The following is a 25372-nucleotide window of genomic DNA, read 5'->3' on the forward strand; positions in this document are numbered from 1 at the left end:
TAGTGTAATATTCTTTCTCCGTCAAAACAATCTAATATGTGTTGTCATTTTGCTTAGATCACAAAGCCATTAGACCTTCATTGTAAGATACGTTCTTATCCTCTTATTTCCCAGGGATCAAGATAATTCCATTATCCGTCCTTTGCCTAAGATCAAGAGGATGATCAGTGACAGCGCTTGCCTCCCTCACATTGTCCAGGTATTGCACAGTTTGACTCTGATTTGATTGTCTTTAAATTTTTGCCATAGCAGCTTCGGTTGATTGTTTAATTAAATAAAATTATGTTTTGATTGGCTCCCCTTTATCTGCATTGTCCTCTCTCCAGCTGCTGTTGACCTTTGACCCCATCCTGGTGGAAAAGGTAGCCAATGTCATGTACCTGGTGATGCAGGACAACCCTAATCTGCAGCGCCTCTACTTAACAGGGGTCTTCTTCTTCATCATGATGTACACGGGCTCCAATGTGCTTCCCGTAGCGAGGTGAAAACACACCACAAGCAAATGACACATGAATAATTTGTATAAACATGCCAAAGTTATCAGCAGAAACCCACATTTTATTTAGTTTTATCTTGGCTTTTACACATTGGCACAAGTAAGGGTTCAAGTAGCGTGTGTGTGTTTGTGTACTGTTAATATTGACCTCTGTGACAACCCTGCAGGTTCCTGAAGTACACTCACCTGAAGCAAGCCTTCAAATCAGAGGAGGTAAAGTTGGTTTAGTTTAGATGCAGATTTCTACCATAAAGATTACATTTGGTTAAGAATCCTATGTTCTTTTTAAAAATGACATTTGATTGTTGTGCTCTGTGTCAAAGGGTCAGGACATAGTGCAGCGTAGTGTTCTGGGACCAGTGCTACCTGAAGCCATGGTGTGTTATCTGGAGAACTACGAGGCTGAGCGCTTCTCTGAGATATTCCTCGGAGAATTTGACACACCTGAGGCCATTTGGAGCAGCGAGATGAGGTAGGAAGTCATTTCTTTCATGACTTATTAGTCTGCTTTAAAAGGCAAAGTAGAGATATTTTGCAGTGAGAAGGGCAGCAATGAAAGTCTGCATCTGGTTTATGGGAATTTTAATAGTGTCTCTTTGAACTCTCTGCTCCAGGCGGATGATGATTGAGAAGATAGCTGCTCACGTAGCTGACTTCAGCCCCAGGCTGCAGAGTAACACGCGGGCCCTCTACCAGTACTGCCCCATTCCTGTGATCAGCTTCCCTCAGCTTGACAACGAGCTCTTCTGCAACATCTACTACCTCAGACATCTGTGTGACACCACCCGCTTCCCCAACTGGCCTATTCGTGATGCTGTATGTCTCTTTTTTTCTTATTATCCTTATTTATCCATGCTTGTACTTCCTTATCAATGCCCTGCCTGTATTTTCTAAGGGTTCTTCTAACAATCCACCACCACCACTATCCTTACAGGTGAAGCTGCTAAAAGACACTCTTGAAGCCTGGAAGAGGGAGGTGGAGAAGAAGCCTCCCTCTATGTCTGTAGATGATGCCTATGAAGTCCTCAACCTCCCCAAAGGACAGGGGCAGTGAGTGGCATTTAATTATTTAGTACTTGTTACTATTCCTCTTGAATTCTGAATCATCCTTAGTGATTAGTAGCAATAAACATGAGATATGTGGCCGTTTTAGAAGTGAGTGGGATGTGAGAAATACATTATTTGTCTTTTTTTTATTACTATTATTAAATGTGTCTAAGTTGTTGTTATTAAATATGCCTTTCTGTTTGGCGTTTCTGTCTTCAGGCATGAGGAGAGCAAAATCAGGAAAGCTTACTTCAGACTGGCACAGAAGTACCATCCTGACAAGAACCCAGAGGGCAGGGTGTGTAGTATGATCATTACTGACATACTGTGTACCTCAGTGCTTAGAATATCCATAATATTTCATATCAACTTCTTGTATCTTTCAGGACATGTTTGAGAAAGTTAACAAGGCCTACGAGTTCCTCTGTACAAAGTCTGCACGAATCCTGGACGGCCCCGACCCAGAAAACATCATCCTCATCCTCAAAAGTCAGAGCATCCTCTTTAACCGACACAAAGAAGGTATGTAGATCGATAAACTTCCTGTCTGTCATTTTTGCTCTTCATCTCTCACTGTATACATCTTGATGGAAACAAGTAATAACAGTAAAAAAGTGAATTAAGTTGATAATGACTTGCTTGGTGTAGAAGCTCACTCCTCTGACCACTTTATTGTGTATAAACAGAACTGGAACCCTACAAATACGCCGGTTACCCCATGCTCATCAAAACAATCACCATGGAGACGGAGGACGATCAGCTGTTCTCCAAGACCTCCCCTCTGCTCCCGGCTGCGGCTGAACTGGCCTTCCACACAGTCAACTGCTCTGCTCTTAATGCAGAGGAGCTGCGCCGTGAAAATGGCATCGAGGTATAACTCCTGAAACATCAGCAAGGGTTATCCTGTCTAAATTATTACTTCTCCACATATTTGTGTGTTGTGTTGTGGAACTTAATGAAATACATTTTTCCTGCCTGTGAATACGTAGGTGTTGTTGGATGCCCTTTCTCGGTGTGTCGCTGTATTGACAGCATCCAGCAAGGCTGATGACATGGCTGTTCAGGTAGAGTAACCTCTCTCTCTGTAAAGCTGACAGACGTACCCTCCACATTACAATTTTTTTTTAACGCTTTTTTTTTTTGTAATGTGCCACAGGTGTGCGGGCACATCTGTAAGTGCTACAGCGTTGCAGCTCAGTTTGAAGAATGCAGGGAAAAGATCATCGAACTGCCCAGTATCATCAGGGACCTCTGTCACATCTTGTACTACGGAAAGGTGACGATCTTTCACTTACTTTGTTTACTTTCATCCAAGTTTTCTGTCTTTATTTACAAATGAAAAGAGTAATTAAAGAAATGTGGAATGATGTTGTCCAAATACAATTCATTTTTGACACAGCACTTCATAAATGTGCTATGTGTTCTATTTTTCAACATCAGTATGACATTGTTAGATTATTTTTTTATGAAATCTTATTAGAATTAGTATTGGGGCTGCCAGCAGCTGCCAATAAATCTTGTTTCTTTCGTTTAGGTTCCCTCTTTTGCTTTAGTTATCATCATCCTCTTTTTTCTTTACACCTTTATGGCAAAAAAACATCTTATCATTTCACTCGAATCCATTTTGGAGAACATAAAAAGCTGAATTAAATGCAGAGCCCTGTTGCGGCCACCACTGCCACTCAATTACTTGCTAATAGAAGTGTCTCATCATCTGTTAATTATTTAGTAATATTAAAGTGCTACATGTAGCGCCTTCAGTGTTATCCTCATACTTGTTCTGAAACCAGACAGCTGCTTTAACGAGTAATTAAAGAGATTAATTTTCACTCGGCAGTGATTCATGTTCTCTCCATTCGCCTCCTCTCAGGGTCTCCCAAAAACTGCATCCCTGGCAGTACAGTGCGTCAGCTCCTTCGCCATAGATTTCTTCCTACAGACTCATCTGTACCACGCCGGCGTGCTTTGGCACCTGCTGGTCCACCTCTTCAACTACGACTACACTCTGGAGGAGAGTGGCGTTCAGGCTAGCCAGGACACAAACCAGCAGGAGGTTGCAAACAGCCTGGCCAAGCTCAGCCTGGTAGCCCTCAGCCGTCTGGGAGGCTACACCCAGACGCCACACACCCCAGACGGTAACAATCCTGTTTCAGAGACCAACGGTGTGGACGGCACACCTCCAGAGAACCCCACCATCCGCAAGAGCCTAGCTGCCATGTTGACACCGTACATCTCAAGGAAGCTCGGCGCAGGATCTCCAGCTGAGGTCAGTTGAACAGCTGGATAGGTGGGGTTATGTATGCATGGCAGAAAGCTGTAGCAGACTGAGTTTCACATCCGCTGTTGTTCGTTTAGGTCCTGAAGCTGCTGAATAGTAACTCAGAGAACCCGTACCTGATCTGGAACAACGGAACACGAGCTGAGCTGCTGGAGTTCCTGGAGGGACAGCAGGAGGGAAACATCAAGAGGGTAAGAATATCATAACACAATGACACAGGTTATACTGTCAGGTTCAAATTTAAAAACAGGTTATACACTTTATCTATGCATCTGACTAGTCTAAAAAATGTTTACGATAGCTCATACATTTTCTCTGTGGTCTGTTTACAGGGAGAAAACGATAAAAGCTTTGGTGCTGAGTTCATATTCAATGATCATAGCAAAGAGCTGATAGTTGGGGAGATCTTTGTCAGGGTCTACAACGAGCAGCCATCTTTCCCACTTGAGGTGAGTAGAAAAACAAGATGGTATTACAGCCACATTCAGTCTGCTTTTTTATTTGTGCTTTTCTCAACAGTATTCTAACAGTGAATAAAGCAGGGAACTAAATTATAAAGCACATTGTGACAGATTACTTTGAATATTGACAGTAGTATTAACTGAACTCATTTAGTTTTTTGTATTTTCTCACATTTAATACGCTAGTTTTTAATGCTATTGATGTGTTTTACCACCCCCGTGTTTAGTATCCCAAAGCATTTGCAGCCAGCCTGCTGGACTACGTAGGCTCCCAGGCCCAGTACCTCCACACTCTGCTGGCTATGAGTCAGAGCAACAAGGTAGAGTCCCAGCAGCACGCTGAGAGGCTCCGCTTTGCTGAGATGGCTTTAGAGGCTCTTCGTAATGTCATCAAGAACAACCCTGGTGAGATATGACATTTCTTCTGGTCCTGTTTTTGTCTGAAGAGGAGATTAAATGAATGATGTGTACTATGTGTTAATGTAACCTTTTCTCTGTAATTACAGGTTCTGAGTCAGAGTGCATCGGCCATTTCAAGCTGCTGTTCTCATTGTTGAGGGTTCATGGAGCTGGCAGAGTGCAGCAGCTGGTTTTGGAGGTACAGTCAACCTGCTCTTACTCATTTTTATCTCTGAAATGGGATTCCTGAATTCCCCACACATTTGACACATCATGTTGGTTTCTCTGCAGGTTGTGAACACAGTGACATCAAACCAAGAGTGTGTGAGCAACATTGCTGAGTCCCTGGTATTGTCAAACCTTCTGTTGCTGCTGCACTCGCTCCCCTCCAGTAAGACTTCACTCTAAAACAGAAAAGAACTTATTTTCTTACAAGTTTTGTTGCTTGTTACTTTTTCTATATTTATTCAAGTGTTTTTTTTATCTTTTAGGCAGGCAAATGGTGCTGGAAACCCTGTATGCACTGACCTCCAACACAAAGATAGTGAAAGAGGCTATGGCCAAAGGTCAGTGTAATTCTACTTTTTTTTCTGTACACTGTTCCATATTTATGTGAAGTCTGAGTGCGTGGATGCTCATGTTAATCTGTTTGCTCTGCAGGTGCTCTGATCTACTTGCTAGACCTCTTCTGTAACTGCACACACCCCCAAGTGCGCACACAGACTGCAGAGCTCTTCTCCAAGATGACCTCGGACAAGCTGGTTGGGCCAAAGGTCAGTGTTGAAAGAACTGCTTCAACAAGTAACTTACAGCACATTAGAAGTCTGAAGTTTTTAAATCAGGTTTCTAAACTGAGTTTAATAAATATTTTACATTATAATGAAGACAGGATGATGTAGTAAAATAAAGGTGTAACAAGTGTATGAGAAAATATCAAATGACATTTATTCATTGCAATGTCCTCACATTCAAATAAGCAAATTGATCTTTGCTGACCTTATTGCATTGTTCTCATATTTCCTCAATCATTTTCATAATTTCCTGTCTGCCAGGTGCGGCTAACACTGATACGTTTCCTTCCGGGTGTGTTCATGGACGCCATGCGAGACAACGCAGAGGCAGCGGTGCACATTTTCGAGGGAACGCACGAGAATCCTGAGCTCATCTGGAATGACAGCTCCAGGGAGACTGTGTCCACCACTGTCCGGGAGATGATGCTCGAGTATGACATGAGCCCTGAACTTAATTTATTGTTTAACAAATATCCAGCAGAGTGGTCAAGAACATGACAGGTGTGAAATAGTGGAGTATCCTAACTGCTAAATATGTTTTTTTTAATCTTTTACAGGCACTTTAAACAGCAGAAGGATAATCCTGACGTGAACTGGAGAGTAAGTGAAGTTATGCATCGTTGCTGTTGAACAGTAATTTGTTGTATGTGGTTTAACTTTAAAATAAACTCTGGCTCTGTGTGCTCAGTTGCCAGAGGAATTCACAGTGGCGTACGGAGCAGGGCAGGGTGAGATAGAAGTGGGTGGAGTCTTCTTGCGCATCTTCATCGCCCAGCCAGGCTGGGTGCTACGCAAGCCTCGAGAGTTCCTGGTGTCCCTCCTGGAGACCCTGACTGAGCTGCTGGAGAAGAACAACCCTAACGTGAGCGGCCTTACTCAGAAACAGAAACAGTATTTGATACTTCCGCTTCGTTTTCTCACACACAAGCAGTTTCACGTCTGACGGCGCTCTCTTGTTTGCTGTAGGGTGAGGCCTTGGAGACGGTTACCACGGCAGCAGTTTGTCTCTTCAGCACACAGAGCCAGCTGGCCGATCAGGTTCCTCCGTTGGGTCACCTGCCGCGCGTCCTGGCAACACTCAACCACAAGAACAACGCTGTTCCCAAGAGCTCCATCCGCCTCATTCACGTGCTCTCAGACAATGAGGTGAGGGATCAAAGCATAAAGTTGACTCATATGTACACTAAGCTACTGAAAGCAGGACTCGCTTTGCATTTTTTCTTACATATTTATCAAGGATTCACACTGAGCATTGAGTTTCTCCCCTCAATACATTAACTAAAGCTGTCTTGTTTTGTGTAGCTGTGTGTGCGCTGCATGGCTTCTCTGGAGACTATCGGCCCCCTAATGACTGGAATGAAAGTTCGTGCAGACATGGCCGGATTGGCTTGTGAGGCTCTTAACCGTATGTTCCAGAAGGAGCAGACAGAACTTGTGGCCCAGGTAAACTGTCATGTCATTGTTGTGTTACAGGATTTATTTATTTTTGTTCATTGACAGTGTTGCCTTAATATAATATAACTGTTATTTACTGAACAGGCTCTAAGAGTGGAGCTGGTTCCGTACCTCCTGAAGCTACTGGAAGGAATCGGTTTGGAGACAATAGAAAACCCTTCAGCAACCAAGGCCCAGATCGTAAAGGCTCTCAAGTCCATGACTCGCAGTCTGCAGTATGGAGAGCAGGTATGATCGAATGACGAGGCCAAACCTCTTTATATACAGTCAATAATCAAAACAATTGAATGAATAGTACCATTATTTATCTGCCAAATTAAATAAGTGATCTTAATTCCATCAAACTGGTTATTTATCTAATTTGAAACACTTTGCTGATCTCTGCTTCACAGGTGAATGAGATACTAGCCAAGTCCTCAGTGTGGAGCGCCTTCAAGGACCAGAAACATGATCTTTTCATCTCAGAGTCTCAGACCGCAGGCTACCTGACAGGTACGCTATTTCTTTTAAATTCAACCTGCTAGTTAACATTTTTTTTAATGAGCAAGGCTGTTGAAATATTTTCTCTAAAGGCCAAAGTGTTTACACGGTAAGTCTTGATTGCCTTTCTGTGAGCTGACGTTGATTCCTAATGCTTTGCTTTTATCCTTAAAACCACCTTATGGCTGACTCCTCACTTATGCTTAAAAACCCCAGCGACCCCTTTTCTCTCCACGTCCTATAACGTCCTGGCTCTGCCATTCCCTTCCTCTTTGTCCTCCACATTTCCTCCTCAGGGGTATCCACTCCTTCTCTCCTGGCCGCCAGCAGCCCACTGCGAGGTGGGCTCTAGACTCCTGAGCTGGGCCTTCACAGCCCTCCTCTCTCTTGCTCTGATGCAGGTAGACTTTACCTCGCTCCTACTGCAACCTTGCCTCTTTACCTCCATCTTTGTTCTACATTCCATTTTCCATTCCCATCTTTCCATCCTAGCAACGCTAAATAAAATGTCACATCATCTTCATCCCCATTCACTAACTCCGTATCACATTCCAGGGTCAGGAATTAACAGAAATGCCTGTGAAAGTTGAAAATGATTACTTTCACCCCCTAACTTTCACAGATGAATGTGATTACTGCCCCATGTAATGTGATTTGTCGGAACACCAGGAGATTTCCAGGCTGCTCTGGGCGAGATGAGCGGGAAGTTTTTAATTAGAAAACAGTGAAGCCTGAAGAAATTTAAAAAATGCTGGCAGCGTGTATCCAGAAGTGGAAGAAAATAGTGACTTGGCAAGAGTACTCAACAAAAAGTCAACCGATGAATAGATTGTGGCAAATGTAATAAAGGTTTGCTCTGTGACTGCCACTCTCACAAAAGACTAAATGAGTGAGTGACTGAAGAGCTGATGCAAATTGAAATGAAATGATTTAATATGATTTAATTAATGAAATTGATTTGAAAAGTCTCAAAATACTAAAACTAAATAATTAGTAATGGCTTATTTTACATTGACTATAATATAATATTGCAATATTCCAATTATTGACTTAAATCTAGACAAGACAATATTGTTAAAGGTGTTTACATATAGTTGCTTTGAATTCATTCATTCATATTCCTGTTCACGTGCTACTGAGCAGAGCCTGATTAATGACTAACTACATGCCCCCTTCATATTACATCACATCAAACTTTCTACCTCAAATGATTTCTTTGTCATGTTCCCACCATAGTCTGCTCCTCATTCACATGTTGCAAAAAACTCTTCTTTGAGCTGTTATATTTACAGATACACATGAATGCATGTTCAGATGATGATACAAAAGGTTAATTTAGGGTTGATAGAGTCATAGGTTATGTTATATACCTCAAAAAGGACCTTTTTAAATAATGAAACTAAAATTATAACACTCCAAATCTTAATGTTATTCAGTTGTGCTCACTTTGAATTGAACTTATTTAGGTGACAGTAGTCCGAAGGTTTTGTGTGCATCACAGTTTTTATACAGTATAAAAACATCAACAGTGTAAATAAGATTTAAAAAATCAACCTGCTGTATTTCTACTCTCAGTTGAATACATCAAAGCAGAGAATGTTTCTGACAGAAAATACAGAACTATAACTACTTCGAAATTGATGCACTTCCACCGCGTCCTTTCATTTATCCATTTATCAAAGGATGACACATTTGAGCAAATAATTTTCCCACCTATTACATGCTCTATATATTTTTCATATACAGCAGCCTTTCTAAGCTCTCAAGAGAGAGAAGAGCCATTATTGCTAAATGGTGTCTAGTAATTGGTCCAAAATATGAACATTGCAGTCATTGTAGTGATCACCCCCCCCTCCCCCTCCATACATACAGTAGTGGATGTCTTTAGTTTAGTACATCATTGGATCTCACCTCTAGCGCTCCATCCATCCCGCCCAGTCACACCTGTAATGTATCTCCTCTATCTCATTGTCACCTGTAGGTCCAGGAGTAGCAGGTTACCTTACAGCAGGAACTGGCACCACGGTAATGCCCAACGTCCCACCCCCCGTGGACAACGACATTGGAGACCAAGGCTGATGGACACACACACAGTCACGCTCAGGCACCCAGACTGCCCTGCAGCTTCACGGGCCGAAGCTCAGAGGGACTGTTCAGCTCCCGGACGAGGGGACGGAGAGAGGGAAGGACGGAGGAGAGCGGGCCGTCATCGACCGTCACCAAAATCTCTGCGACACCTCCTCCAGAATCACTCTCCTCTCCCCCTCCAAAAATGGCACTCAAGTCTTCATAAACGCTTTGAAAATTGTTTTAACGGATGACCACATTTGTTTTGTTTCTGTGCTTCTTTTTCTTTTTCTTCCAATGACACAGAAGAGTTTACTTTTTGTATGAATATATTTTTTACTCTAGGTTTTTTTTTTTTTTTTCATGAGAAAGACCATCGGATGACTGAGGATTATTATAGCTAATTTGTTCTCCGTTATCTTATTCCTCTTAGTCATATCCTGATTGGCTGCACTTGCCCGTAAATCCTGTCTAACTGAGGGTTTCTCTGCCTCATTTGTGTCACATCTTGTGCACAGGACCTAACCACCTCTTACATCAACATGTCATTTACTAGTCTATATACTGGATTCCTGTCTGGAAAAGTTAAAAAAAAAAAAAAAAAAAAAAAAAGGTAAAATAGGAAATCACAAAATAGATGTGTATGATTTCTCTACCCATGTCACTTAAACCCTCAGACCGATGCGGGTTCGATCCACGCTTTTAAGGTTGACACACATCTGCTCTCCAAACATCCAGCCTCTTATTCCTCTGATCTTAATTCATACTTCATTCTGCTCTCTCTTTGAAGACTTCTCTTTCTGCCTCGATTTTTTTTTTTTTTTTTTTTTTTTTTTAAGTAATTTTCCTTCCCCCCCCAGAATGCAAAAAGCACTAGAATATTTATAAGTGAATAATAACCACAGGAAATGAGCTTCTGCTAAGACATGACGAATGACGTTGACTCTGATTATGAATCTATGTGAAAGACTAGTGCAATTTGTGAAATGTTCAATGTAATATTACGTATATAAACTTTCTATATTGAATGTACATTAAAAAAAAAAATAAATCAGTCGCACTTGTACATAAAATTTTAAGAATAAAAGGGAACCCACAGTGTTGTTCTTTTGTATTTACATTTGTGTTTGTCAAAGTTACAGATTTCAGCAGAGTGCGCAGTCTTCATTTGACACTCGTGTTTTAAAAGTTATTTTTTCTTTGCCAAAGGAGAAACTTGATACATGTTTTTTCTTTAGGAAGCAGAGTAATCACTAAGTATTGGTTGGAATTTGCCGAGCCAAGATATTATATCATTATCCTCCGGTGTTTACCTTCAATTTACAGACATGGCTTCCAACTTGACTTGGCAGTAGGTACCGTTTTGCTCATTGAGGTCATGTCTCGTTATTTTTTCTGGGATTTGGAGGTTTTTAGCACGCTGGAGAATTAAAATTTGACCACAATAAGGTCGACAAAAAATGTATCAATGTATTAAAGTATTTCCCACTAGAAGTTTTGGCATTCGTGTTGGGAAATTAAATTTATACACAATATAGCTGAAAATATATGAAAAATCCAAATAATCCAACATTTTAGACATTTTACTTTTGGTTATAATTGGAGTCATGACTGCTACTTCATACAAAATGTTCTCACCATGCATTTTTTTTGTGATTTATACATTTTATTATTTTATACTCTTAATACTGATATTACTAATACATGCCCAGGCATTCAACTATACAATAACGCAACATATTTGTACAACATATATGTACATATACCTGTACTCATACAATATATTCATATAATTACATAAGAGGAAAAACATTTTTTTATATATGATATATATATATATATAGAAAATCAAGGGGAGAGAGAGACTAGAAAGTTTAATTTGGGATTATTTATTGTTCCATCCCACCGTATATAAAGAAGACTAAGATTAGTTTTACTTACACATTTCAATAGAAATTATAGCATGTAGGGTCTTTGTATATTATCTTTTGTTTGAAGGGCAAACAGTTTTAAAATAGTTTAAAATTTATCCACTAAAAAACAAGCTGGCATTAAACTTATCTAGACTTGCACAGTTAGTTATGCATATATTATGCAAATATTTTGTATTTTTCTGTGGCATCTGCTCTCCAGTGAGATTATTGAGAGATTAATTTCTCAAGGGAATTAAATATATTTATTCAGTGGGGAAATATGCTTAAAATTATTTTACTAATCAGTTTTTACCAAATTTATATTCAAGCAGGCTTGTCCTCACAATACATAAAATCATCTAAATTTTCAAAAAAAAAATGTCCAAAAAGAAAAATTTGTGTGATTTATGTAGGAACCACACATTTGGATGGATATGGTTTTCCAGTTGGATCTTGATGTAAGCTATAGGCTACTTCCCGACAAATTCACAAACGGGATACAGCTGCTGATGTTGGTAACTAGATAATGAAAATTGTAATAAAAACTCTAGACCTTGATTTTTATTTAGGGTCATGTGATATAATACACGTCATGTGGTTTGCAGTATAAAGCCAATGAGATTTTACCAAATGGTTTTGTATGGTTTTATATTGGCTTTTATTATTCTGCTTGTATTTTTGAGCCATTGTGCACTTGTATTTATTCAGTTATGCAATATCATTGATATGTTTAATGTTTAGTTTCTGCGGATCTTTTGAACACTGCAATCCGACTCCACACGGTCCTATTAGCAAGTAACATCGGAAGTTGCGCCATTGGCGCGAATAACAATAACAGCTGATATTCAGTTTTGCCGAACTATAATGATAAACTTATTGTAAAAATGGTTATTAATTTATTTAGTACAGTAGAAACGAATGTCTGTTTATCATAGTATTAGTACAAGTCTCTTAAACATTTTGAAACGTTATTTAGGCTTGTTTGTATGTTGGCTAACCGGTTAAACTGTAACTCAAGTAGCGTTACGTAGTTAGCGCAGGCTAACATTGACAATAGCGTTTTACAAACTATTACTTTTATTGATAAGGTATAATAACCTCAGCGCCCCATGACTAGTCCGAGTTCATATTGATTAATGTTACTGCCAAAGTAAACCCTGCCTATACATTTATTGACAGTCTGAGTGCACCAAGAGGAGGTGAGTAACTTATCAGGTCAGCTAACATTGACGTAAATTACTATTTTTTAATAAGTAAATGGCTAATATTACATATAGCGTTGTATCATTCCATAGGCAATTTGGTATTTGCTTGTTAAAATAGCATATTCTCTGTAAGTGATAGTTATTGTCAAGCCAGAGGCTAACGTTGCTGCTAAGGCCATCCAGTGCCATTGTTATAAACTGGTCCCTTTTTACTGGTCCTTACAGGTTGACCATGTCTAACGGAGACAAGGAAGGCTTCATTGTGAAGTTTGTGGAAAGTAAAGCACAGAAAACAGAGTATGCTGTCAAGGCTTATGAGGTAAACTCCATTATCTGGTTCAAACTTATTAACGTTACTGGCTCTTTGTTTGCAGTTGGTGATTTTGTGTCTTATGTTCATACAGGCCATTTTGGAGTTACAGTCTGAAAAGTACTTGAAAACCATCGATGAGGATGCTGTTTTAGCAATGGACCAGAAGGACAAGTCTCTGTTTGTCTTCAGTAGCTTCACCACTCCAGCCTTTCTGCACTGCAAGAAGGTCCAGCTCATAATTTGATACCTCGAAACCTGAACCCTGAATTTCACAGGAATTGATGAAACTGCATCATGGAGATGTATTCTTCCCTTTCTTACTCATTGTTGTTTGTCTTGTAGCTTGGCTGCCGAGTGGTGAGTCCGTTGGTGGTGTTGTACTGCCTGCAGCAGCAGCGTTGTGTCCCCAAAGCAGAGACGCCGGTTTATAACATGGCCATGGCTGACATCACTGTCTCCTGCACCAGCCTGGATAAAACAACACGGGTTAGTTCACTGCCTCTGATATTTTGTAGATTGTTGCTTGCTTGAAATCAGCAATCTAATAAATGCCCAAGACATCAGCAAGGACATGAATGATTGAGTCTAACATGAAGAAATCAGCAGAATTACAGAAGAACAGCGTAAATGATCAAATCAAAATTATAAACCCCCCTAAAAGAAATGCTATCTAAGGTAGATAGGGTGGTGATGTGTGTACATTAGGTGTTTAAATAATAAATATAATCGGTTAGTTTCAGGAGAATACATATGAAAAGTGTAATGTAATGCACTCTGAATCTTCTCCGTAAGGGGTTTAGAGTTAGGAAATATAAGTTAAGACAGTGTCTTCTGTAGCGTTCTGTATGTTTGTGTCTGTCTGCAGGCAGATGTGATGGATCTGGTGAAACTCATGGGTGGACGGGTCTATCTTGACCTAAATGTATCAGTCACGCACCTGATAGCAGGAGAGGTGGGCAGCAAGAAATACCTGGTGGCTGCCAGCCTCGGTAAACCCATCCTGCTGCCCACATGGGTCAAAGCCTGCTGGGAGAGATCTCAGGACAAGTATGTAGTCTCATTAACATCTACTGCAGAAAAATACATTATGATTTTTGTGATGTTTACTAGTTAATATTATCAAACTTTTTGTATCAAATTATATAATTGTTAACATTGTGACATTTCCATAATCATGATTATAACAAAAGCAAGGCACTTAGACACATAGATGATGGTTAATTAAAACACCTCTTTCTTTCTCTTTCAGTCTTTTCAGGTACACAGACCTGCCCATGGAAGACTATCTGTGTCCTGTGCTGCGTGGCTGCACTGTTTGTGTGACAGGCCTCTCCAGCACAGAGCGCAAAGAGGTGCAGCGGCTCTGTGAGCAGCATGGAGCCAACTACACCGGTCAGCTCAAAATGAATGAATGTACACATCTCATCGTTAGTGAACCAACAGGCAAGTCAGCAGCAATGTCAGACACACATTGGCTTCCATTTTTTTCTAGTTGAAATATTCTGTTAACTTAGAAGTAGGGCAACTTCTTGTCATTTTAGTTTGCATTGTTTATTATTTATAAAAGCCAGACATCATCACACTATGGAGGAAACATTTACAATTATCACTCTTGGACATGCTACCAGTATCATTGTGAGTATTTGTATTTGATTGCAGGTCAGAAGTACGAGTGTGCGAGGAAGTGGAATGTGTATTGTGTGTCTCTGCACTGGCTGTTTGACAGCATAGAGAAGGGCTTCTGTCAGGATGAGAGCAGGTACAGGGTGGAGCGTAATGCATCGAAGACCACTCGACCACACACTTCTACCCCTACTGGAACCAGCAAGAAGGAGGGTGAGCCGCAATGTTTTCATCTTCATCAGGGCACAACAATGGCCTCTTGTAAATTGTTTCTGATTTGCAGTATTCAACCCATAACATATATAACAATATTAAAAATTCTGTTTTTTTTGTTGTTGTTGTTTTTCTAACTCTAGACGGTCCATCTCTGTTGGGCTTGAGTCACATTTCAGTTAATGCTAGCATGACAATAAATGACACAGCCCTCACCAACGGCACCATCAGCCGCCTGGAAGCTCCAGACCCCATAGATAGTCTGGATCTCACCGTCTGCCCGGCTGATGATCTACTGGATGGCTGTAAGGTAAGAAACTGGCCTCCACTTCTATTTAACTATGAAATATTTAGTATTAATATAGAATGTTTCATTATATTTTTAACATAGACTGAAGTTTTGTTGTACTAATTACTTGAATTAAATCATGAAAGCCACAATTTAGACTTTATTTCACACGTGTTAAATGTCGTGCAGCTGTATCTGTGTGGCCTGCCGGGGAAGAAACTGGAGAAGCTGCGGCGTCTAGTGAACGCTGCAGGAGGTTTGCGCTTCAACCAGCCGAGTGAGGAACTCACACACTTGGTGATGGGAGAGCTGGACCAGGAACTCAAGAATTTTCTGTCCAAAGCAACTCACAGGTCTGAACAGCAGAGATTTTTACTCTACATGATATTTATTTCCTCCTCACTTATAGCACATGTGCAAGATCTGCTTTTCAAAATTATTAGAAACGTTACCAAATATGTTTGAATTGTGAGTATAATATGAAAAATGGTACAGCTAGAATTTTCTATTTGATGTGAGGGAGCTACTATAAAAAATCATGTTGCATTTGATTATTTCACTCAACATACTGTAAGTGGGATGTAGTTCCAGTGAAGAATGAAAGAAGCACATAAGAAAATATATGTGATGTCACACAGAGCTGAACTACAGGTTGTGAGGATTTTAAAACGGGTTTTAGGAACAAAATTCGAATGTATAAAGTACAGCTTCTATTGAGTTAAGCTGTGATATATCCTTACTTTATTCTTAATGGTAAATTTTGTTTGCAACTTTATATGCAGTCACAATAAAGTCAGATATACAGAAGTCTGCAAAACGCATTGAACTGAAAAAGAGAGTGGAAAGTTTACCGTATATTAGGTAATTAATTTATTACTGATATTCTGCCCATATGTTTCTAGACCTCATGTAGTGACGGTGCAGTGGCTGCTGGACAGCTTCTCCAAAGGATGTCTACTCCCAGAAGCAGGCTACCTCCACCCCGACTGTCTGCCCCCTGCTCCAGCTGCTGTATCTGTGCCAGCCCATCACACCCCAACGTCCCGGCCCTCAGTCGGTCCCCCTGCGGCCAGTCCTAGCACTCCCAGACAAAAAAGAGCAGAGGAGGATCTGCTCTCTCAATACATGGATGATGACCCTACAATAGGTGAGTATCTGTTGTTGAGGGATTTACTCGGGGTTCAGTGTAATTATTGTCCCAAAAGATTTGAAGCCTGGTGATTTATATCTTGTTTTCTTTTATCCTCCAGTTGACATGCCGCCACCAGCAGAGAGCAACAGCAGGAGGTCCGTCAGTACAGCTGCAGAGCCCCAGCCCCAATCCTGGACACCAAACCAGACCAGAGGAGCAGAGCCAGGCTCGACCTTGCATGAAGCCAGCGAGGCAGGCCTCTTTGTCGGGAAATGTTTCCTTTTTGTGGGATTTGGCCCTGAGGCCGAGGCACAGCTCTCACTATTGGTGACAGAAAACGGAGGCAAGATGCTGATGGGTCGTACACGTGTTGTGGCCGACTATGCCGTGGTGCCGCTGTTGGGCTGTTCAGTGGAGGCCACGGTGGATGAGGTGGTCACTGATACCTGGCTGGTAAGATGACAGACATGCTGGTTTCTTTAGATCTGTGCAGGGAGGATGATGTGGCAATCTTTTGATAATGTGTTTGAGGCAACAGCCACAACTGAATTTCATTGATTTGAAAGAAATATTTGTGTAATCTTTCAGTTTTGTGCATTGTTAGTTTGATACCAGATATAAATGTTTTGCTCCTGTTAATTTTCAGGCCATGTGTGTGGAGAAGGAGTGTGTCCTGCAGCTTTCCTCCAACCCTCTATTCACTCCTGTTCCTGCGATGGATGGTCGTTTTCCTCTCAAGAATTGTGTTCTCTCAGTCAGCCAGTTCACTGGAGCTGAGAGGGAGTCCTTGGTGGAGTTGGCCAAGCACCTCGGAGCCAAGTATGTCTATCTTGATCACACACATGTGCTATTCTACTCTCAGGCTCAATGTTTTAAACATTAAGAGCTGCAGAGGAGTTTGATGTTAAGCTTTTCCGTGTCCAAGAGTCTAGATTTACTATCTGATAGTTTCATTTGCTTTGGTAGCTTAATAATAAAACATGTCTTGTACTTTGATTTAATGTTTATTGGTTTTCTTACATTGTTTTTTCCAGTTGTATTATACTACATCTTTTCTCATTTCCCTCCTGCAGTGTCCAGGATTACTTTGTGCGCCTGGCCAATCAGAAAAAAGGCATGCTGGCCAGTACTCATCTGGTGCTGCAGAGCCCTGAAGGCACAAAGTACCAGGCAGCAAAGAAATGGGGGCTTCCAGCTGTCACCATGCACTGGATACTGGAGTCTGCTCGAACCGGCCAGAGGGCGGCAGAGGAGCGTTTTCTAGTTGACCTGCCACCCTCACCAGGTTAGAGACATGCTTGATGCCTCTGGTAGACATGTATTGCCATTCTCAGTTCATAACCTTAAAGCTGTTTGCCAGATAGATTAAATGTAATAACAGGTCCAATTTTGTCAAGTATATCACTGCTTCCTCGCTATATTTTCTTCTTCCACAGAGAGGGAGGATGAGAGTTTTGTCGGTGGTTCCCAGAAGCCAGTCATGCCTCCACCAGCACGTCCCTCCCCTGAGATCCCTTTGCTGGGTATCCAGAGCGGAAAGGTCGTCACCCCGCTGGATTTAGGCCGCTTTCAGAGCAAAATGTTTTGCTCCGTGTTGAACGAGATGAAGCCCAAAGAGGACATCAGCACCCCCAAATATAATCAGGAGGGCGGCAGAAGGAACCCCCTTCAGAAGGAGCCCTCCCTGCAGCTGAACACTCCTTCTCGCTTCCTCAGCAGAGACCAGCTTTTCAGGCCATTCGTTGTCAAGGTTGGACTCTCTGAGCTCTGGTGTTTTAACAGCAACAACAAAAATAAGCGCTAAAATTATTAAGATTTTTGCTTTATGTCATAGACTTGTAGAAAAAAAAATTGTGTGCCTACATTTGATGGATTATCCTGTAAACACTTTGACTATACTTTTGTTAAGGACGCATTAGGAGCGTTGGAGACTCCAGGTGGGAGATCCAAGCCAGGAGAAAGGGTGGAGACTCCACTGACGGACGTCATCAACAGGAACCTGAAGGCTGCTCTGGCCAACAGCGACCACAATATCGTCTCAGATATGCAAGCAGTCACTGCCAGCCCCCAGCTTACAAAGACAACAGAGAAGAAGGTAACTAAAAACACACAGAAATAGAGGACATCAACTCTAACTACAGCATGGTACAGTAATACCACATTATAATTGGTATTAATTTTAGCACCAATTTTGTTTGTAAGGTTCCAGAAAAGGAAATTGGTCCCCTGACTGGTGTTGTGATCTGTGTGGGGAAGAAGCTGAGCAAGATGCAGAGTGAACTAAATGCCATTGCTGCCTCACTTGGAGCTGACTTCAGGTGTCTAGAATTTTTTTTTTTTTTTTCCAATCATTTCTTAATTTTAATTTAGTAACTTTGGATACAAACATGTATGTCTTTAAAATCTTTATTTATTTTTTTTTAGGTGGGCTTGTGACGATTCAGTGACCCACTACATCTACCAGGGCCGTGTGGGAGACAACACTCGGGAGTACAGAGGAGTGAAGGAAAGAGGGCTGCATGTGGTCTCCCAGTACTGGCTGCAGGCGGTACGTTTGCTGGTAGCTCTAGTGGGATATAGCAGCATTGACATGGTGCAATGCACAGGAAGTTATTGAACAATTTATGTACAGTTTTTGCAGAAGAGTTAATACATTTTCACTTTTAAATGAATTAGGTCTATAACCAATAATATTTATTAGTATTGATATTGATTATTATGTCAATTAATGGATTAATAGTTTAGTCTTCAAACTGACATTTTTTCCATTTTTTTGGCTTTGTCTGACCAACATCTCAAAATCCAAAAATAGTCAGTTTACAATGATTATAAAACAGAAAAGCTGGAAGCTGTTTTTGCTTGAAAAATTATTTAAACAATGAATCAGATTTGTTGCTTCTTCTGTGGATCAGCTAATAGGTTAATCAATTAATTGTTTCAGCTCTAAAAGTAATTAGTATTATCACATTTACACACCGCCTCAGGAACAGGATTATGCAGTTGAGCTTTGATAAGCGCAAATGATTAAATAAATTATAGTATCTGCACTAAAACAATGAAGTGACCAGCTGCAGGACTCAACTTCCTTTTGTTTTTCGTCAAGTAAAAAAAAGATATCCATGCATTCTCTAATCACAGTCCCTGTCAGAAACCACAAAGCACCTTACAAAGAATCAGGGAGAATTATTGTGTGGATGTTGGCTTAAACGAGCTGGTAAAGAAATGTATGTGTGTAAGAAGAAACACAAATGTAATATTAAAATGAAGTTGATTTAATTTGGGATCTCCGTGCCGTCTGCTAACATTCAGCGTTCTCTCAGCCTGCGGGAAATAATTATCATCAACAAAAAGCAGAATAGCTAATCAAAAACAGCTTTCATGTGCTAATTGTGGAGACAGATGGGAGTTTCAGTTATGTTTCCTCTTCATAATCGTTTCATACAATTAATTAATTCTTGTGACGGCTCTAATATATTTCTGTGTATGGATATGAACTGTGAGCACTAACAGTCTCCTCATCCCGTCCTGTGCAGTGCGCTGACGAGCAGAAACGTGTCTCAGAGTCTCTGTATCCTTTCACCTACAACCCCAAAATGAGCCTGAACCTGAGCCAGGTGCCCAACAGCTCTCAGAGGTCGCCGCCTTTGACACGAACACAGCTCAAAGACTTGACTGAAGCCCAGGACAAGGTAGGACTATACATTTTTATATTGTGTCTGCAATTTCAAGAGCCACATCTAGTGTTTTAGGTGAAAATCCATTAAATGCTGATAAACTAATAAAGAAGTACCTGATGAATGTGGAGCGATCCTGTTTGAATTAACTCCATTTAACTATCTGTCTAATCATCTATCCCTCAGTCTGAGCTCAATACCACAGAAGAAGCTACAACCTTACGTCGTGTAAGCGATGGAAGCGTCGATCAAGAAGATCTTACAGAAAGAAGCGGTGAGTGTCTTCTTTCAGCGACGTCATTTAAATCCACAAACCGCAATTGTTTTTTTTTTCCATGAACATATTGATTCATTTGGTTGATAATTTCTTGTTTCTAAATATTTCAGAGACACTAGAGATGAGAGAGACCCTGCAAAGACAGCTCCAGGAGATCATGTCAGCCACCAAGCTCACAACAGGCCGGCGTACCTCAGTCAGACTCAGCAGGATGGGATCAGGAGGAGCCGACACGGGCCCCAACACGCCTGACGGGAACCGTGTTGGACGCAGTGGGAGCAGACGCACTCTAGAAGCTTTGAGGTAAGGAGACCGTGTAGCTTTTACTTCATGTTTAGATTATAACAATCCTAAAGGTAATGCTGATATGTTAAGACGATGCTGTACTACTGATTCCAGGATGTCCAGAGAAGCAGCTATGGACCTAAACACAGAACCATCCCAGAGTGAGCAGATAGTTTGGGATGATCCTACAGCCAGGGAGGAGAGGGCCAAGCTCGCTGACAATTTACAGTGGCCTGGTAGTCCCTCACAGCACTCGGAGCCCCTCGCACCTCCACCTCCCCCCACTGCAGAAAACGGCCCTCAGTTCAGGGACTCCATGACCGACTCTGAGCTGGTAGAGATGGGTAAGAGATCAGTAGAAAACTGAGAAAGTTTTGTCTTTTTACATATCTTTTGTGTTTAAGGAATACTTTGACATACAGGGAAATATGTTTATTTGGTTTCTTGCTTAGAGTTAGATGATGGCGATCAGTATCAGTCTTGTATCTGTCCGTTAAATATGAATATGAAGCTACGTCCAGAAAACGGTTAGCTTAGCACAAAGACTGGAAGCTGAACGAAATACAAGCCTGGCTCTGTCCAGAGGGAAAAATCTACCTACCATCATAACTACCTTGACAGAGCCATGCTAGCTGTTTCCCATTGTTTCCTGTCTTTATGCTAAGCTAAGCTAACTGTTTGCTGGTAGCTTCATATTTACTGTATAGATATGACCATTCTACTCATCTAACCCTCGACAAGAAAGTGAATAAACAACTATCCCAAATGTCAAACTATTCCTTTAGGAGAATAATGTCACCATAAACATACACATTAAAAAAAAAAAACACGCTGACACACTATAAGTTCAATTTTAATGAATGAATTTCATCTTCATGTTAACATTTCACTGTAATCACTCTGTCTGTTCAGCCGCTTGTGATGTCATCGCCCAGCATATGGGCCAGAGGGTCAAATCGCCTCCGTCAGAGGAGCCAGAAAACAACATCCTCACTCCTAAAGCCCCCAGCATCGCCTTCCCTCTCGCCAACCCTCCAGTCGCACCGGAGCCGCAGGTGAAAATTCATTTTTTACATTAAGAACAAAAGAACTTGATATGCTAATGTAGCCTCAATGCAAATTCTAAGACATTTTTTGTTGCTACTGAAAGATGTTTGCATCAAGGATTTGAGTGTTAAGCAAGTCAAGGATTCAGTTATCTCTGCTTGTCTGCGTCTGCATACACGTGGAAATGTATTTAAATAATATATCGTTTCTAATGCAGTGCAGCCACATTGTAATACACACCCTACACCCTTTTTTCCCCAAACAAGCTACTGGTGCTAAAAGGTTATTTCTTTCTCTCAGGAGGAGGGCGAGGAAGAAAAGCAGCCACCAAGGTTTCAGCTGTCCTCCCTCAGCCCTCAGGAACGCATTGATTACAGTCACCTCATAGAAGAGCTCGGTGAGTCGCCCACCTAATTACAGCTCTAACAGTGTTTCATCATGCTGCAGTAAAAAAAAAACAGCAACACATCACAGGCCTGAAGTCAGAGAAGCTAGTCTCTGATGACTAAAAAAAGAGGATGTGCCTCCGGGGTCTGAATATTTCCCCCTGCGGAGTGTTGCCTCTGCAGGAGGACTCTTTAATGAATCAGGTTTTTACTGCTCACGACAAGTTGTATTGAATCTTATACAGCATATTCTGCCAAAATGCATCGTTTACAAAAAGTATAAACATTAAGAAGAAAGGGACAGATTGAATATATCAGACTGTCTGTGAGCTGCAGCGCTTTCCAAGTATTTCTGTTTTACTTTACCTTGAAAGATGAAAGTGTTTTGTCTCACTCAGAGAAGCTTACAGTAATAAACAGCAGCCAGCAGTCAGGGATGAATCTCTGAAGGGCACTTTGTTATTAACCTGACATAAAACTTCACATTCTTGCTGTGTTTATTTTATTAGCAGGTTTTTAGCCGTAACTCCGGTTTAGACACAGTTACGTGTAGTTGTTTTTTTTAGTCTTTAGTTTCTGACTCTGTTTCTGCTTGGTGTTGTAGGTGGTGTAGTCCTGGACAAGCAGTCTTTTGACCCCAGCTGCTCCCACATCATCGTAGGGACCCCTCTGCGCAACGAGAAGTACCTGGCAGCCATGGCAGCCGGAAAGTGGATCTTGCACCGCTCGTACCTCGAGGCCTGCCGGTCTGTGGGTCACTTCATCCAGGTCAGGATATGAAGATCGCTCCTCATGATGTGATGACTTGATGTCTATTTGATGGTGTTAAATTTAGAGTTCAGATTTTTAATGGCTTCAGGTATCTGTACAGGTCTTCAACTTCTGAAGAACAGTAAAACCCAAAACAAGCAATGATGACTGTTAAACCTTTATATTAGTCAGAAACTGCAGGTTTTTATTACATAGAAGAGAGCATCAAAAATAATTACTGCCAAAGTGGCAAACGTTGCAAACCAAGATATGCTTTCAGCACATCACTGTTGGCTGGTTTATTTTAGTATCAGCAAGTTGAAATTTTTTATAAGGCAGTGAGTCACAAAACATCCAACAACCAGAGAGGATTTCATTTTGAGATAAATCAAGCTAATTAACTAAATTGGAGTTCACTCATTTTTTACAATATTTTTGGTAGGTAATATTATTTTTTTATCCTGAATAAGATAAGTAATAAGTATATCTGTGATTGTGTTGTAGGAGGATGAGTACGAGTGGGGCAGTAGCTCCATCCTGGATGCGTTGCCCTCCATCACCTCCCAGCAGAGGAGGCTGGCGTCAGCTGCCATGCGCTGGAGAAAAGCCCTGCAGGGACGCTGTGATCAGGGAGTACGCATAAGCTCATACACAGTTAACACAACTGTTAACAGGCACTTTCAGTAACTATATTTTGTGTATCTACTACCTGACTATTTAAGTGTGTAGCAAACATTTCTCTCTCCTAAACACGTCTGTGTATCTTTCAGGGAGCCTTCAGTGGATGGACGGTCATGCTGAACATCGACCAGAACAGAGAATCAGGCTTCAGGCGGTTGCTGCAGTCCGGCGGAGCGAAGGTTGCTGCTTGTTTTTTTTTACTGACTATTGCAGTTTTATAAACCAGACAGCCAGCAAATCTTTTTTTATCTCTCAAATCTGTTTTGACAGCATCATAATCAGTGTCTTCTTCCAGAAGTCAGTTCAACAGCAGAGTTACATTTACTGCAACAACTCAGTGTTGAATTTAAAAAGCAGTCAGACAAGAGCAAAGAAACAAAATAAGAGCTAAGCAAACAGTCAGGATTTTTTTCCTGTAGAACAAACGAGCAGCATGACATGGATCAGTTGCCAAAGGTTGACATGACATATATCAACAGAGTATCTGGTTCAGCACTTTCCCTCGATACATGCTGTATTTTCTACACAATATCGACATATTTTCTGTCACCATAATGTCAGTCTTACCTGTAATTTCTCTCCAGGTGCTGTCAAGTCCTTCCCCGTCCTTGTACAAGGAGGCAACTCACCTGTTTGCAGACTTCAGTCGGCTGAAACCCGGAGACTTCAGAGTCGACCTATCAGAGGCCACCTCCCAAGGAGTCACATGCTTGAAGCCAGAGTACATCGCAGACTACCTCATGCAGGTTAGAAGAGCTCTTCATACATACATCTTCATATATCTAAGTTCATTTCTTTGTAATGTTTATGTAAAATATCAGGATTTTGCTTTATTTCACCCATAACTACATGCTGAAAGTGAACAGGGGTGAAAAATGGATCCTAACAAATGTTTTATTCATATATTCTGACTGGTGTATAATGTGTTTGGTTTTTTCCCTCCTTCAGGAGCCAATCCCTCCTATCGAGATGTATTACCTGACTGAAGCTCCCTCTGAAGAAACTCCGAGCACCCCGTCACGTAAACGTAAAGCCGCAGCCGACACTACCAGACTGAAAAAGACTCGTCTGAACTGAAATGTAAACATGAAATATCGTCGTTATAACCCTCATGTCTGTGAAAATTATTGTAAATATGTTTTTTCTTGTAAATCTCTCTTATGAAAATAAAATAAATGTAGCACTTGTTTTGTCTTTCTGGCGTTTTTATATGAAAGCACTGCAGTTGCTGTTGCCTGCACTGTAGACTGTAACTGTGATGGATGACTCAATGAAGCGTCTGCAGAAAATGTTGAGTCATGTTTTCTAATTGGGCGCAATGACGGTCTCCGGTCAGTAGAGAGCAGTGTATCTTCACTGTATGAGTCAGTCTTGTGTGCGGTTTGATTTCCCAGCAACAAGCTTTGAGTGTTTGATATTTTATTTCTTTAAAAACTGGGTTTACCAGATATAATTAACAACTTTACTAAATGTTAAGTACTGAGCCCTGGCTATTTCCTGCAGCTCTCTACTCTTAAAAAGTGAATACAGTTAATAATCATTTAAAAAATCAAACCTCTGGACTCATTATGACAATTATATCCTGTTAGATTTGTTTAAAAGCAGCTCTCATGTCACTACTCTTGTTCATTTACTAAAATGATCCAGTTAAACACTTAAACCTAAGTCAGCCAGGCGTGTTTTCCTCCCGCCCAGTGATTATGAGTCGCTTGTATCTGCTGTAAACACCAGATTTTGTTTACCCAGTGTTGGTTTAGGCCTTTGGTACAGCGATGTGCTGTTTCATACCAGGGTGCCAGCTGAGGTTAGAGGCCCGTGTTCCCTCCCATATGGACGGATAAGTGGTTTAACCTCGTAATAGCTGAACCAGCTGACGGGCTTCCGTACAGATTCAGGGTTGATCCGTTGTTTGAGAGGTGTGGGATTAGAGGAGAAAGAGTCCTGACAGGGAGAACATGACTCAGGCTCCTGGAGCCTCTAGGGGCCTCTGATGAAGTAAGGAGTAGCTTTAGGTCACTATGGTGACTATTTTAAGTTTAGCTCCTTATCACCAACAGTACCATCAGTTGAAGCTGTGGTTCCTATGCAACCTTTTTGCCTTATGATCCAT

The 25372-nt window shown here is 41.1% G+C and overlaps 2 protein-coding genes across 5 annotated transcripts in view; both read left to right on the forward strand.

Moving 5' to 3' along the window:
• Window positions 1-10338, forward strand: part of LOC122972411 (dnaJ homolog subfamily C member 13) — a 32420-nt gene extending 22082 nt beyond the window's left edge. For 3 of the 4 annotated variants that reach the window (XM_044339498.1, XM_044339499.1, XM_044339500.1), the window contains 27 exons: window positions 115-199; window positions 327-481; window positions 664-709; window positions 820-968; window positions 1111-1312; window positions 1431-1546; window positions 1763-1841; window positions 1930-2065; window positions 2230-2414; window positions 2533-2607; window positions 2700-2819; window positions 3414-3809; window positions 3899-4012; window positions 4154-4270; window positions 4510-4687; window positions 4789-4880; window positions 4973-5072; window positions 5173-5247; window positions 5342-5454; window positions 5734-5903; window positions 6030-6072; window positions 6161-6334; window positions 6439-6618; window positions 6775-6915; window positions 7012-7155; window positions 7320-7419; window positions 9389-10338. In XM_044339498.1, coding sequence (XP_044195433.1) covers window positions 115-199; window positions 327-481; window positions 664-709; window positions 820-968; window positions 1111-1312; window positions 1431-1546; window positions 1763-1841; window positions 1930-2065; window positions 2230-2414; window positions 2533-2607; window positions 2700-2819; window positions 3414-3809; window positions 3899-4012; window positions 4154-4270; window positions 4510-4687; window positions 4789-4880; window positions 4973-5072; window positions 5173-5247; window positions 5342-5454; window positions 5734-5903; window positions 6030-6072; window positions 6161-6334; window positions 6439-6618; window positions 6775-6915; window positions 7012-7155; window positions 7320-7419; window positions 9389-9486 — 3583 coding nt within the window. In that variant the 3' untranslated portion in view covers window positions 9487-10338. Of the gene's footprint in view, window positions 1-114; window positions 200-326; window positions 482-663; window positions 710-819; window positions 969-1110; window positions 1313-1430; window positions 1547-1762; window positions 1842-1929; window positions 2066-2229; window positions 2415-2532; window positions 2608-2699; window positions 2820-3413; window positions 3810-3898; window positions 4013-4153; window positions 4271-4509; window positions 4688-4788; window positions 4881-4972; window positions 5073-5172; window positions 5248-5341; window positions 5455-5733; window positions 5904-6029; window positions 6073-6160; window positions 6335-6438; window positions 6619-6774; window positions 6916-7011; window positions 7156-7319; window positions 7420-7703; window positions 7809-9388 lie in introns of all 4 variants that reach the window. The other variant, XM_044339501.1, reaches the window with a different exon arrangement.
• A 1838-nt stretch (window positions 10339-12176) lies between these two features.
• On the forward strand, window positions 12177-24449 carry topbp1 (DNA topoisomerase II binding protein 1). Its single transcript, XM_044340143.1, has 28 exons — window positions 12177-12586; window positions 12818-12911; window positions 12997-13131; window positions 13248-13391; window positions 13771-13952; window positions 14155-14348; window positions 14565-14741; window positions 14885-15051; window positions 15220-15383; window positions 15933-16177; window positions 16281-16615; window positions 16809-16981; window positions 17236-17447; window positions 17599-17912; window positions 18072-18257; window positions 18365-18480; window positions 18587-18710; window positions 19696-19851; window positions 20023-20110; window positions 20224-20416; window positions 20513-20742; window positions 21311-21453; window positions 21746-21842; window positions 22436-22599; window positions 23086-23214; window positions 23352-23441; window positions 23847-24008; window positions 24211-24449. Exons 2-28 carry the CDS (start codon window positions 12825-12827, stop codon window positions 24337-24339), a joined length of 4536 nt encoding a protein of 1511 aa, XP_044196078.1. The 5' UTR covers window positions 12177-12586; window positions 12818-12824; the 3' UTR covers window positions 24340-24449.
• The last annotated feature ends 923 nt before the right edge of the window (window positions 24450-25372 follow it).

This window comes from Thunnus albacares, chromosome 21, assembly GCF_914725855.1.
Source record: "Thunnus albacares chromosome 21, fThuAlb1.1, whole genome shotgun sequence".
Lineage (NCBI taxonomy): Eukaryota > Metazoa > Chordata > Actinopteri > Scombriformes > Scombridae > Thunnus > Thunnus albacares.

Coding starts and splice junctions, on each gene's coding strand:
- topbp1 (XM_044340143.1), top strand. CDS start 12,825: ATGTCTAACGGAGACAAGGAAGGCTTCATTGTGAAGTTTGTGGAAAGT. Junction 17,913..18,071: donor TCAGGCCATTCGTTGTCAAG/GTTGGACTCTCT, acceptor ACTTTTGTTAAG/GACGCATTAGGAGCGTTGGA. Junction 21,843..22,435: donor TCACCTCATAGAAGAGCTCG/GTGAGTCGCCCA, acceptor TTGGTGTTGTAG/GTGGTGTAGTCCTGGACAAG.